Source organism: Haliaeetus albicilla, chromosome 1 (assembly GCF_947461875.1).
Source record: "Haliaeetus albicilla chromosome 1, bHalAlb1.1, whole genome shotgun sequence".
Taxonomy (NCBI): domain Eukaryota; kingdom Metazoa; phylum Chordata; class Aves; order Accipitriformes; family Accipitridae; genus Haliaeetus; species Haliaeetus albicilla.
The window spans coordinates 59,449,163-59,461,309 of NC_091483.1; the positions used below are offsets into that span (position 1 = coordinate 59,449,163).

General features: G+C 34.9%; 1 protein-coding gene across 4 annotated transcripts in view; it reads left to right on the plus strand.

Annotated features, from left to right (window-relative positions):
• The window catches only part of RFC1 (replication factor C subunit 1), a 45,315-nt gene that overhangs the window by 8,501 nt on the left and 24,667 nt on the right, over positions 1 to 12,147 (plus strand). For 2 of the 4 annotated variants that reach the window (XM_069791597.1, XM_069791606.1), the window contains exon 4: positions 1,582 to 1,701. The exons of 1 other annotated variant lie outside the window; for it this stretch is intronic. In XM_069791597.1, the coding sequence (XP_069647698.1) occupies positions 1,582 to 1,701 (120 nt within the window). The remainder of the gene's footprint in view (positions 1 to 1,581; positions 1,702 to 12,147) is intronic. One more of the 4 variants, XM_069791615.1, reaches the window with a different exon arrangement.

Consider the following 12,147-nt stretch of genomic DNA (forward strand, 5'->3'; position numbering starts at 1 on the left):
TAGGAGATTGTTTTAAAAGGCAAACTTGTGTTTCCGTATGTGTCTTTCTCTATTAAAAAGTCTAGTAAATGTTCATCCTATAGTTTTAAATTTACAGTATGGAACACAGAATATAATTCAAAGCACTGCTATCACATTCTAAAAATATTCTTGGGATATCATAATAAGGGAAATGCCTTTTATAGCAGTTATATCTTAAAAAAAACCAGTACACCCCAAACAACAAAAAGTACCCCTCTACTCCCAAACAAAAATACCCCCAAACCCTTGCCTGTCAAGTTAGTTTAATTTTCTGAGCTGTTATGTCATTTAAACCGTCTTTGATTGGATTCTGAATCTTGAATAGTTGTGAAACTGTAGAAAAGATTGCAGGAGTTTCTACGATTTTTGACTCCTACTGAAGACTTCAGCTTGAATTTTTAGAAGCAGTCTCCTTAACAGTAGAAGATTGCTTCTCTTGTAGAAGAAAAATGATCACACAAACGTCTGTCAGAATAAAGCTATTGTATATAGAAATTCTGATAAGCTGTTGTATAAATAGTTCCTGTTTAGCAGTGAGGAATAGCAGTAGAAATATTTCTTCATTAAAAGTTGGAGTACAAAAGTGATATATAACTCAACTGCTACCTTTAAAGTGCTGATACCATCTGAAGATTTTGCAAATTCTAGCCCATTAGTGGTAGGAGAGGAAAGGAGCAGTAGTGATCTAAGTTCCTGAAGATGGAAAAGTGTGTGTGTTTTTTCTTTTTTCTTTTTTTTTTTTTTTTTTTATTGGGCGGGTGGGGAAGGTCAGGACTCAAGTCAATTGACCATAGCTGTTCTTTTTTCTTTTAATATATAATTACAATGTATATTGGTGTTTATCATGGAAAAAAGTAGGCTCTGAAGGGTAGTCCTCTCTTATACTTGTTAGTTGTCTTGGCTTCTTCAGTTTGTCCCACTTACTCATTTGGATGCTGGGATACGTAATCCACAGTGGTGTAAGCTTGTCATCTTGACAACTTTTGGGATATGGAGAATGTTTGATGAGGTGACCGGCAGTCTACCAGTGTTCTGAAAAAATCAGAGTACAACCTCAGTATTCTATTTTAACCTGTTGTTAGCTTTTGGAGTAGGTATTGTGGAATATACCAGCATAGTATAATACCATATAAATTTAATCAAGCTAATGAATTTATGTTAAAAATTTGTTGTGGTGTTTTGGGGTTTTTTGTTTGTTTGTTTTTAAGTAATCTGCTGTGGTACTCCTGACAGTTGCATTCCTTTTTGGAAAGGTTTTTATACAGGCATAGCAGTTCTTGGAATAAGTAACAAAATATTTCTTGTTATGTAAACAAAAACCACTGTCTAGACTGAGTTCTGACTAAATTTTCATTTAGTCATTTATATGCTGGAATAAATGATGGCTAGGCTGTTAGCTGATGGAGAAAAATGAAGCCGTGCTCTGACCTTCCATGTGATATCTTTTTCTCACTCAGTTGAATATATGTGAACACATGTTAACTGATGTTATGTCATCTATTACTTAAAGCCTGTATGTATGTGGAGGAAATATATATTTATGTTGTGGTCAAAATACAGATTCAGAAGAGGAGGTGCAGTCAGTGAAAAAATCCAAGAAGCCATCTGAGAAAAAAGCAGCTACTTCAAAACTTGGTAAAGTTCTAAAGCAGCATCCTGTTGTTTATATTTCAGAGACAGGTAATGGAAGAATACATAATTATATGTTCTCAGCTATAGTGGGGTGGATTATGTTACAAATGGGATGGACTGTTTGACTGATACACTCTTAAATATGACCATAAAACCTAATATTGAGGAAGACAAATTATGTTCTCCTTAAACAAGCTAACCAAAAGCACTTCAGAAGTTTAGCCTCAAGTATTGTAAAGTCAGGAGAAGGGTAAAACTGAGGTGATGTTGGGTAGTGGCTTAGGTTGATTTAAATAGGCGTATAATTTCATGAGCTAACGCTTCCCAGCTTAAGAGTATTCCATAGATTTAGGGGAAAGAGTTAAGTAGAGGAACTATTTTTAATATAGTTAAACTGCACACTAGCACACATTGAAGTGACTGTTGGTTACCATAAATAGGTTTGAAAAATCTGGATTTTTATTTTACTTCCTATGTGACTTTCCATGCCTTTAATCTCTGCCTAATATGTTGGTGACTGCAAAAGTTCTCAAGTTTTGTGTTTTACTTCCTTATCAACACATTTTTTTTTAAAAACATTATTTGTCTATTAGACTTTTAGGAAGAACTGGAGTTGGAAGAAACCAATGGTAATAAAAACTTGCATTATACCTTGTATATACACCATACTTGTCAGTCTTGGATTTCAGCTTACTCAATTCTGGAGCTATTTTTGCTCTTGGGGGAAGGAGTGAGTGGAATTAACTATTGTTCATTGTTTTCAGGTCTCCTGTAGCCTTCAGAAAAAATTGTGATAGTGATAAATTCTGCTGAGAGCTTAGCAGTTATGTTTAGATTTAGTCTCTTCTTTAGAAGCTGTGTAGTTAAATTAGAAACACGATCTTAACTCAAACCATAAGTATCATTCAGCTGAACAGATAAGGGCAAATTCTATCAGTTTGATTGAAGAGTCTTATGTGTTCATTTGTTTTAATTGTTTGTTTGTGTGGTTGTTGTTCCTTAGTACTGCTTTCAGTGTTGCTTTTTGTGTGATTCTTGACCTTGGTGCTCCCAAGAGGAGTTTGACTGTAAATTTACAGGGGATACGTTCATCTGCTGTTCTCGAAGTTTCATCCTGCAGAATGCTCATTAAACACGTTTCCTTCACAGCTCCAAAACAAAAAACCTGATAGTGATTTTCTGCTGCCTCCCTGTGTTCTTAATTCTATCATGAAGCAGTGTAGTTTCCAATTACTTCATATTGTGCATTTTCCTCTACTAAATTTGAGATGTTACGGAAAAGTTTCAGTGGGATTAGCTACTGTTGTATGATAGGCGAGCATCAGTTTATGTAGACTCAGTCTTATTTATGAATCAGGCATCTTTAAAGGTATGCCACCAGCATAGGGGAAAATAATCAGGTTTTGTGAATTCTGTAAAAATGCATCTGTGGAAGAAAATTAACAGAGCTTCTAGTATTTAGCTTAATATTTCAGTACCTCTTGAAGATGGACTTTGACACTTCTTTTTTGGCACCTGAGAACGGTTGGCTGAATGTGTGTGCATGTGCATTTTTTGTTATGTAGAGCTGTGTAGGTTTTTTTTTTTTAAATATATTTGAAATACATGTGAGTGCTTACAACTTCAGGGTTGCTTTTGCTGCTGGTTCTCTTATTCCATCTTAATTAAGAGATCTGTTAGTGGCACTTGAGCAAAGATTAAGACTATATGTGAGCTGAAAAAAATACACTTATTAAGATTCTGAGGATAGGATGAATTTGATTCCTGTCTTACTGAATGGCATAGATTGGAAGTATCTTAAATTTAACTCAGTTAATTTGATAAATTACAAGCTTTTTGAATGGTGTACTGCTAGGAGCTGACAGCTTCCCAGCTTAAATCTCTTGTCATGTTAGGTTCATTCTTTTCTGATTTGCTCTTAACACATAAAGGTCTCTTTCTGCACTGGATCTGTTGTAACTTCATGTTGATTTGTTACAGTGCAGATAAACGTAGGTATTCTGATATTGGATACCGGTTACCATACTCTGATCACCTGTGCAACACACAGATTTTGGTCACAAAGGTATTTCTTCTAGTTTGTGATGCATCTCTCTCTGCTTACTAAGGCTTGAAGAGAAAAAGACTAATGCTTTTTGTCACTTGCTGCTGTGGTTAGATGTGCTTACTACATCCAGTCTGAGTTCAGCTGAGGCTGTAAATACCAGGTCTTCTGTATTTGTCTCCTAGAGTAGAGTTCTTTACTAGCCACAGGACTTCCCCTGTATGGATTCTTAGAAACTGTGATAAAATTAGTAGACTTGAATTCAAATCTGTTTTGATAAAACATGTTTTTTTAAGTGTTAGAATTTCAGGATTTCTTCTGTGATCCCTCTTAGAGTTTTAGGATACATATTTGGAAAAGTGGACACAGTCCCTGGGTATAGTATTTTTTTTTTTGTAAGATCGTTGCTGAACATAAACATTGCCTCCCTATAATCATACCATGTATTTTTAAAACAAAGGATTATTTGCTGCAGTATCACATTAGAAGTGTGGCTCAGCTGACTTTTTTTCTATACCTTCTTCCTCCTCAGGCTCTTTTCAGAATTGCTGTTTCTAAGATGGACTGTACTTATTTTACTTGTCCCAGATATTTGACCTGGCATTTAGCTGTATGTCATGTATTCAGATAAGCTCAATTTTCCAAAGTATCCTGAACGCTTCATCTGTCTTGTTTGTCCTTTTACTCACAACTTTGTTTCCTTTGACAGTTTTGCCAACAATTTTTTCCAAATTAAAAAGGATCTTTAATGGCATTGATCCCAGTGTAGATAAATGTTCAGATTCCTGGGGACATATTTAGGTTTATTATGCAATTCAAGGTGGTGTGATCAGGTTTTTCTGCATAGGGATACCATGGGTACACAGGTCAAGGTTATTAGTGAAAACCCTGAAAACCACAGCTTAAGGTTACTCTTATCTATAGAGTCTTAAGTACACACAAGGCTGACTTAATAGTCTATGACTAAAACAATGCTTTTATAACCTTGAGACTTAATGCTTGAATTTTGTTTCTATTTAATCTGTACAAATTGTTTCTTCAGCTTAATGGGGCTGTCAAGCTGAGTGTGTCTTAATGGTATCAATACAATTATTGGCTTGAGATAAACACGTTTTACAAGAACAGGAATATAGGAATAGTAGATAGAAAAGATCCTAATGAAACTTATAGGCATTTGTCCTTTTCTTGTTTTTAGTGTTACGCAGCTGAAAACTTAAATCAAGAATATGCTTGTTGGACTTGCTCAAAAGTCAAGCCCACTCTTATGGGCTCTGCCTGTGGCAATGTGTTTGAAAGAGTGTTTTGGCATCGAGTAGTCAGTAGAAGCTTGGTAGTTAATTGCCTTAACCTATTTTTCAGTTTCATTTCAACTTTTCTTCCTGTTGTTTCTCGAATTTCTTTCCAGCTCTTTTATATAACTATGTGGGATACAGCTTTCTTGAAAACTGTTGGGAGAACTTTGCTTTGTATAAGCATGGATTGATGAGATTATAGCATTGCTTTGTTTCTTATTAGCTTGTGAAGTTGCCTTTTTTTTTAAAGGCAAAAAAATAAAGCAAGAATATTTGCTCCTTGTAATTTTACAAGAAATACTTTGTTATTGAAACAGATTTAATTTAAATAAATATTTACTTTACTGATGGCCAAAGATAAAGTGAGGTTATTCTAGCAGGTAACGGGGGGGAAAAAAGAGCCTTTTTTTGTTGATAGAACAGTCTTAGTGGGTTGGGAAAAAATCCAAATGTTTGTTGTACTTGTTAAAATAACACTTTGTTTGACTGTTTAATGAAGTATGGAACCTTGAGCTTTGTTTGTAGAAGATGACATGTTATTATGATGTGTGGAACCTCATCTGGTTTCATCACAGGTGGTTATTTGGCAGGAATTGTGACTTCACTTCTAGTGAATATTTAAACTTTCATATACATCATGTAGAGGTAATCATGCATATGTAGCAGTCACCTTGATCACTTGAATATTGCAAAATAATAACTTTTTTTTAAAAAAAAGCTTGTTCTGGTGGTAGGCTGAATTATTTATAAAGCTAGAAAAACCAAAGTGGTAGAAACTGAGTAGGACTGCAGGTTACTGGAAAACTGTTCCTTGAGAGCTTAGAAGACGGGACAAGAAGAGAATAGCTTGTGAATGTGCTTGCTAAATATAGACTCTTAATATAGAGAATATTGGGGCATGGGTAAACGAGCAAAAAACCCACAGGAAAAAGAATCAGTGAAGTGCTAGTACTGGTGCCCAAAAAAAAGTCCCCACATCCAAACACTGGTTCAAATGAGCAGCAGATTGTCAGTGAATAAGCATGTCTTGTAATGAAACTTTTTACAGGGGAATAAAAAAGTGTCACTGTTACTTCCTAGGCAATACTGGCATATTATATACTTATGGAAATTGCTATACTTACACAAAAAATGGGTGAAGGTGATAAATAGAGCTCTATGTACCAGCTTCCCTCTGAAGTGTTTTATGAAAGGTCAGTTGAGAATACGTAGTTGAACCTTAACGGAGTTTGACTTGAAATGCACTTCAAGAATGAGAGTATAGGTTCTGGCAGAAATCCTATGAAGAAGCAGGGACTAGTGTTGTAGAGTAAAATGTGTTTATGAGTGAGACTCACTAAAATTAATTTGGTTAAGTTTGGGAATACCAACAGTACAACATAAGGGTCCTGTAATGGTAAATGTGCTGTTGTACTCAAAACTCTTAAGTGGTGAGAAGTGTTGTATAAACATAGTAAATGTATGATAGTATCTGGTTTCTTTGATCTGGAGCTGCCACCCTGAATAGGGGGAGTAAGTGGAAACCAGAGGTGTGGATGAAGTAAAATTTAATCTTATTCTTAGAGGTGATCTTTTTTCTTTTCTCTGCAGAATCTAGGATAACAGCAGTATTGAGAAATAAATGTGGTAACTTTGAATAAAAAATGAATAGGGTTCACTTATCAGAAGACAGAGTTATTACTTCAGGATTACTTTGTCAGCCTATACTTCAAAACACGGCAGGACATGAAATTAATTACAGTTTAATCTCTCTAACAATTGCTGTTAGATTTTAAGTTTTTAATAATGGGCGTGTTGTTGCACTTACTTTTACAAGTATGTAGCCATCTTTTACTATTTTTTGGAAGTGTATTAGAAGGTGTTCTGGTCAAGCAGCTGGCTAACTGTAGTACTGTGCTGTTCACTTGGTATGTTTGGATTGCAAAATGATTGTTTTAATTGTCGACTTATTTTGAGGAAACTTTCTGGAAAAATAATTTTCATAATGTACTTCATGCTTGTTCCTTCTTTAAAAAATGGCTTTTGTGTAAAAGTTATTGATTCTGTAGGCTGCTTTCAATATTTTGAAGCCCAAACTATTTTTTTTTAGCTGTTTAGAAAAGGAAATGGGTTTCTTTTCCAATAGAAAATTTTTTTGTGACTTGTTTTTTTGTTTGTTTTAATAGAACTGTTAGTGTTTGCGTTGTATGTTTTAATAGAACTGTTAGTGTTTGCGTTGCATGTTTTAATAGAACTGTTAGTGTTTGGGTGGTTAATGTGTATTGATTTTAATGGGAAATATAATGGCATAAAATACCACTTTTTATAAAAAGACTGTAGACATGTAGCAGACTGGATGCAGGAGCCTCTCAGAGGCATTGGCAGCTCCATGTGCTGTTACCCTACGTTACAATTTAAGATGAAATGAATAATTTTGCCATTTAATTTGGATGACAGAGTTAATGCTTTTTAATCCCTTTCTTTGCCTGGAAAGCAGTATGAAGTGAATTCTCCTTTTTCTGGTAGCTGAATGCAGAAGTCACCTTGGATAAGTGTAGTAAATCTATTTTAAGGAACTGAGATGGTAGCCTTCATATCGGTGTTAATCTGATTGCCAGATAGTTCTGCGAAGATACCTATTCTTGTAAGCATTATGTTCCTCCATGACTACAACAAGCACTTTTATTGGGTTTTCTTTCCCATTAGTGTTTCAGTTGAATTTTCGCACACTTCTAACAGTACAATGAAAAAATTGAATGTCCTTATTGCTGTGAACAAGCAGTGAATTGCATGTGTGCAGGCTGTTTTTTTCTTTTATTACAGAAATACAGAGAAATATGCACACATTGTAAATCTATTAAGTACCTTGAGTGTTTACATCTTGCATTTCTTGGCACTTAATTGTATGTCTTCAATGTTGTGTGCCTCATCTTTAATGTGCATCTACATTATTTTCCAACTGAGCCCTGACTTACTTTTCCCACACTGATACATTGTTTGGCTCCTTATGCAATCAGTGTGGTGAAGTGCAAGAGGTGTTTTGCTGGCTATTTGTGTGCACATCAGAGCAAGGTGACATAAATGGTCATGACACTGTAGGTAGTACAGGGAAGTAGAAACTGAGATCTCAAAAGGAGAGCATTTAGAATAGTACCGTGGAAATCATAGTGTAGGGAACAGCCTTTCTCTTTTCAATCAATTCATGTCTGTTTTCTTTTCCATCTCCAGCATGACTTGTGAACCCAGTTGAAGATGAGGTAGATTAATTTTTTAATACTTAACCAGATTTTAATGTTTTTAGTCCTGTAAGTGCAAACAAATCTTACTACTTCTGTGCTGTGTGCCCTACATAAGACAGCACATTTTTAAGGTAGGACCTAAGATCATAACACAGAGGTCATACTTAGTAATGTTTAGAGTAAAAATTTATAAAAATACTGACTCGTGCAGGTTATTTCTATTTACGAAGTCACTATGCCATTGATAAAAAAGCAACGCATTGTTCTTTACTTCATCAGTATCATCAGTAATTCATATACTGTTATTGTAGGCGTTTAAGTGGTATGGATACAAGTAACTTATTTGCAGGTAGCTTTGTGTTTTGGTGGTTTTTTTTTTTCTTTATGCCAGTTATGGTTCAGAGTTCACATTAATTTATTGGAGATTTTTAATGGTATAGGTATTATGTGGTACACCTATAATGTTGTAACTTGCTTTGTAATTTTTCAATAGCTAAATTTTTAAGTTGTAAGAGGTTTTTTACAGGTTTCTTGCAGGTTTTTAATTATTTGCATGAAGTGTGTGAAAATGGATGACAGATTTTTCCGCTTAAGTGTATACAGTGTTTTCAGAAGACAAAAGGTAGAATTTCAAAAGTTCTTGCAGTTCAGACTGTTAGCTGTAGAGCTTCTTAATTAAATTTTCTTCAATACTTGCAAAAATGACCTTTGCTTAGAAATACCGTAAACTTATTTTAACAATTCAATATATTGCATCGAATGATCAAATTGGGCAGATGAAGTTGCCTAGTTCCCACTTTCCTGTATGAACTTTCTGTGACTGTAACACTTAATTTTAATTTATTTATAAATAAATGACTCGGTTAATCTGCTGGATTAGTTTTAAAATGTAAAAGAGGACTTGTTTTGTTTTGGTTTTTTTTTGTGAGACTAGTTAATTTTGTCTGAAACAGAACACTGTGTCCTGAGTGGCTCAGTAAGTTGAGCTGCCTGAGCTGCAGCTGGAAAAAATGAACACATTTATACTTGCCTGGATTATTTTCAAGTTACTTTTTTCCTGTTTCATAATTATTCAGTTGGCATTACTGAATATTCCTATCATGCAGTAAACTTTAGGCAACTAAACCAGAACATGAAGTTTCATTGCATGGTGAAGATTTAGATCTGCTTTTGTGAAATGATAAAACTGCTATTATGGTAAAAGTAACCAGTTCAAGTGCATAAAATTCTCTAGAGTAAACTGCACATAGTTAATGGACTGATAATTTCTAATTGCATGCCAAAGTAATACACACAGAGGTTTCTACGGCAAGTGTATTTCATTTGGAAGGAGTTGCTATAATTGATGATTCTGCAGATGAAGATCATTTACTTCAGTTTAAATATATTCAGCCTTCTCATATATTTTAATGTTCCCCAAACTTCTTTCCAAAGATATTTTTAAAAGATAAGTATACATATTTGACTAAGAATGTTATTCGGTATGTACTGGACAAAAGGGTATCAAAGGCTATGTAGTTTGGCACCGAAGTGTATTAATTACAATTAGACGTGGCAGTTATTGCATTGCGGTCTTGGATCCCAGAACATTTTTCTCGTAAAGTGAAAAATATGACAGAGGCAACTTCTTGAAATTATCTTTGATAACTGGAAAATCCAAATGTAAATTTGATTTCAGGGGAGTAAAGCTGGAAGAGTTCTGTAAGCTTAATATTTTTATAACAGCATGGAACCTTGACATGTCAATATAGGCAGAGTGCTAACAATTGTGGTTTAAAGTGCATGTTTGTAGTACATCTAAAATCAATTAGCTTGTTGAGAAATGACAAAAAAAAATCTAAAAGACTGTACAGACCAGTTTTTGAAATGTAGGTTGCAACTACTGTGTTTTTAAATGAGGAGGAAGATGGGGGGGGAAATGCACTTTGCTAGTCATGCTTAAAGATTTACTTTAAGCAAAAGGTGAATACAAAACTCAATCCTACTAAGTGTTGAGACTGTTGAATACTGACCAATGCATATTTAAAATAATCAAAGCCCGATACAATGACTTATTTTTATACATACACTATTTTCTCCACTCTTAACTTTAGCTTGGACAGCAATACTTCCTGCTCTAGACTGCAAGTTCTTTAGGATAGGAACTGTTTTAAGTACTTGTGCAGATGTGGTGCCATTGAAACTGAAGAATGTCCAGAATATTGTCATTTTATACAAGTAATGTACATTTAATGACTTTTGGATAGGATGTAGTCCTTTAGCTCCATATAGAAATCCTTATGTAGTGGTCTACAAACACAAATTTAACATGTTTATCGTAAGTGTGAGTTGTTCATAACTTGTAGATGCCCTACCTATATTTGGAGTTGGTTTTATAACATCATAGTAAGAGGTTGTCTCTACCTTAAATATTTTGCACTCTAAACAGAATAGAAACCAGGGAATTATATTCTATACTCATGAGGAGCTCAACAGCATAGAAATAATAAATGAAGGCAAATAAAATATGCTGTTCTGAAGGCCATCTGAGGATCTGTCCTGTGCTGCTTGTTGCCATTGTCCCTTCCTGCAATAGATTGCTCCCTTTTTAGATTGGCTGAGGTCATCCCTGAACCTGAGCTTTTTAAAATGATTTGAATTTAAACAAATGTTTAAAACAGCCTAGACAATTTTTATAGAAGTCAGTTAGGGAACAACTGCACGTGTTGCTCTGTAATCAGCAGTTGAAAGCTTATCAAGAAGAGGTGAGGACAGGAAAGAGGAAGAGGAGTAACAAACAGTTACAGGTGGGTTGCAGGCATTAGTTTATTAACCTAATCGTGCCACTGCAAGAACAGTATGTAGAATGAAAGCCAGATGTGCTTTAATGTAATGGAATAGTTCTTAAAACCCACAGGATTTAACAATTGTTACTCATTGCCAGGGAAGTTGGGCCTTGTACATTGCCTGGCATAATAGGTCCCTGCTTCATGTATAGTGTTTGCATCCAAAATATTTAAAAGCAATCTCCAGGTTGCCATGCCTGTCTGTTCCATTAATCACATGATTAGCTTTCTCTTCGTCGCATCTATGTAATTTCCAGAAAACTCAACATACGTGGTCTTGACTTGCATTTTTAATTTGGAGCTAATCCTGGAAAAAACCCAAATGCCCAGGGTATTTTTTCATGGTGTAGCACACAAAAAAATGTGTCTGTGTAAACAGGAAATACTGTTCTTGGAATAGTCTTGTTCTGCTATACAAAGATTTTGCAAAATAAAAGTAATCCAGTTGATGATAAAATTGATTCCTGTTTCTTTGTAAAGTCCATACCCCCATGTAAGACTATCTCAACTGTTCACCTAGTAATTGCTGTAAGAATGCAATTAATCTACAATTTTTATAAGCTAAAATCCAAATTTTCACTTTAATTTTCCTGCAGATTACTGGCTTGCTTGTATGAATGAGAATGCCTCTGTCCTTTTACAGGTCATGCGTTGAGAAACATTGACCTGAATAGTCCAGGTCTAGGTCCAAGAGGTCTGGGACTCTTGATATTTTCAAAATTGTAAATGAAGTCACCTTCATGCTTGTAAGGAAACTGGAAGTGTGCAACTGATTAACTTTGTTCACTTCTGTGGCAGTAGGCATGCACAAGCTTTCAAGGAAGAAGCGTTAAGGTTTTACTGAAAAAGTTGATGTTCTTAAGTACTTGGAATAAGGGGAGTGCCTGGAGATCAAGCAAATTTGTGATGTGCTTATTATTTTCTGAACCTGGGATGAAACTGTAGCCTGAGTATCTGTCCCCTAAAGGATCCTTTGAAACACACTTAATAGAATCGGGGTGGTTTTGTTTCCTAATGACTCCTTTCGTGTTCTCATTCTGCCTTTTCTTTATTTACATTTATAGAAAACTGTTCATAAGTGCTGTGAGTCTCTGTCCTTTTTCAGCCACTGCTTA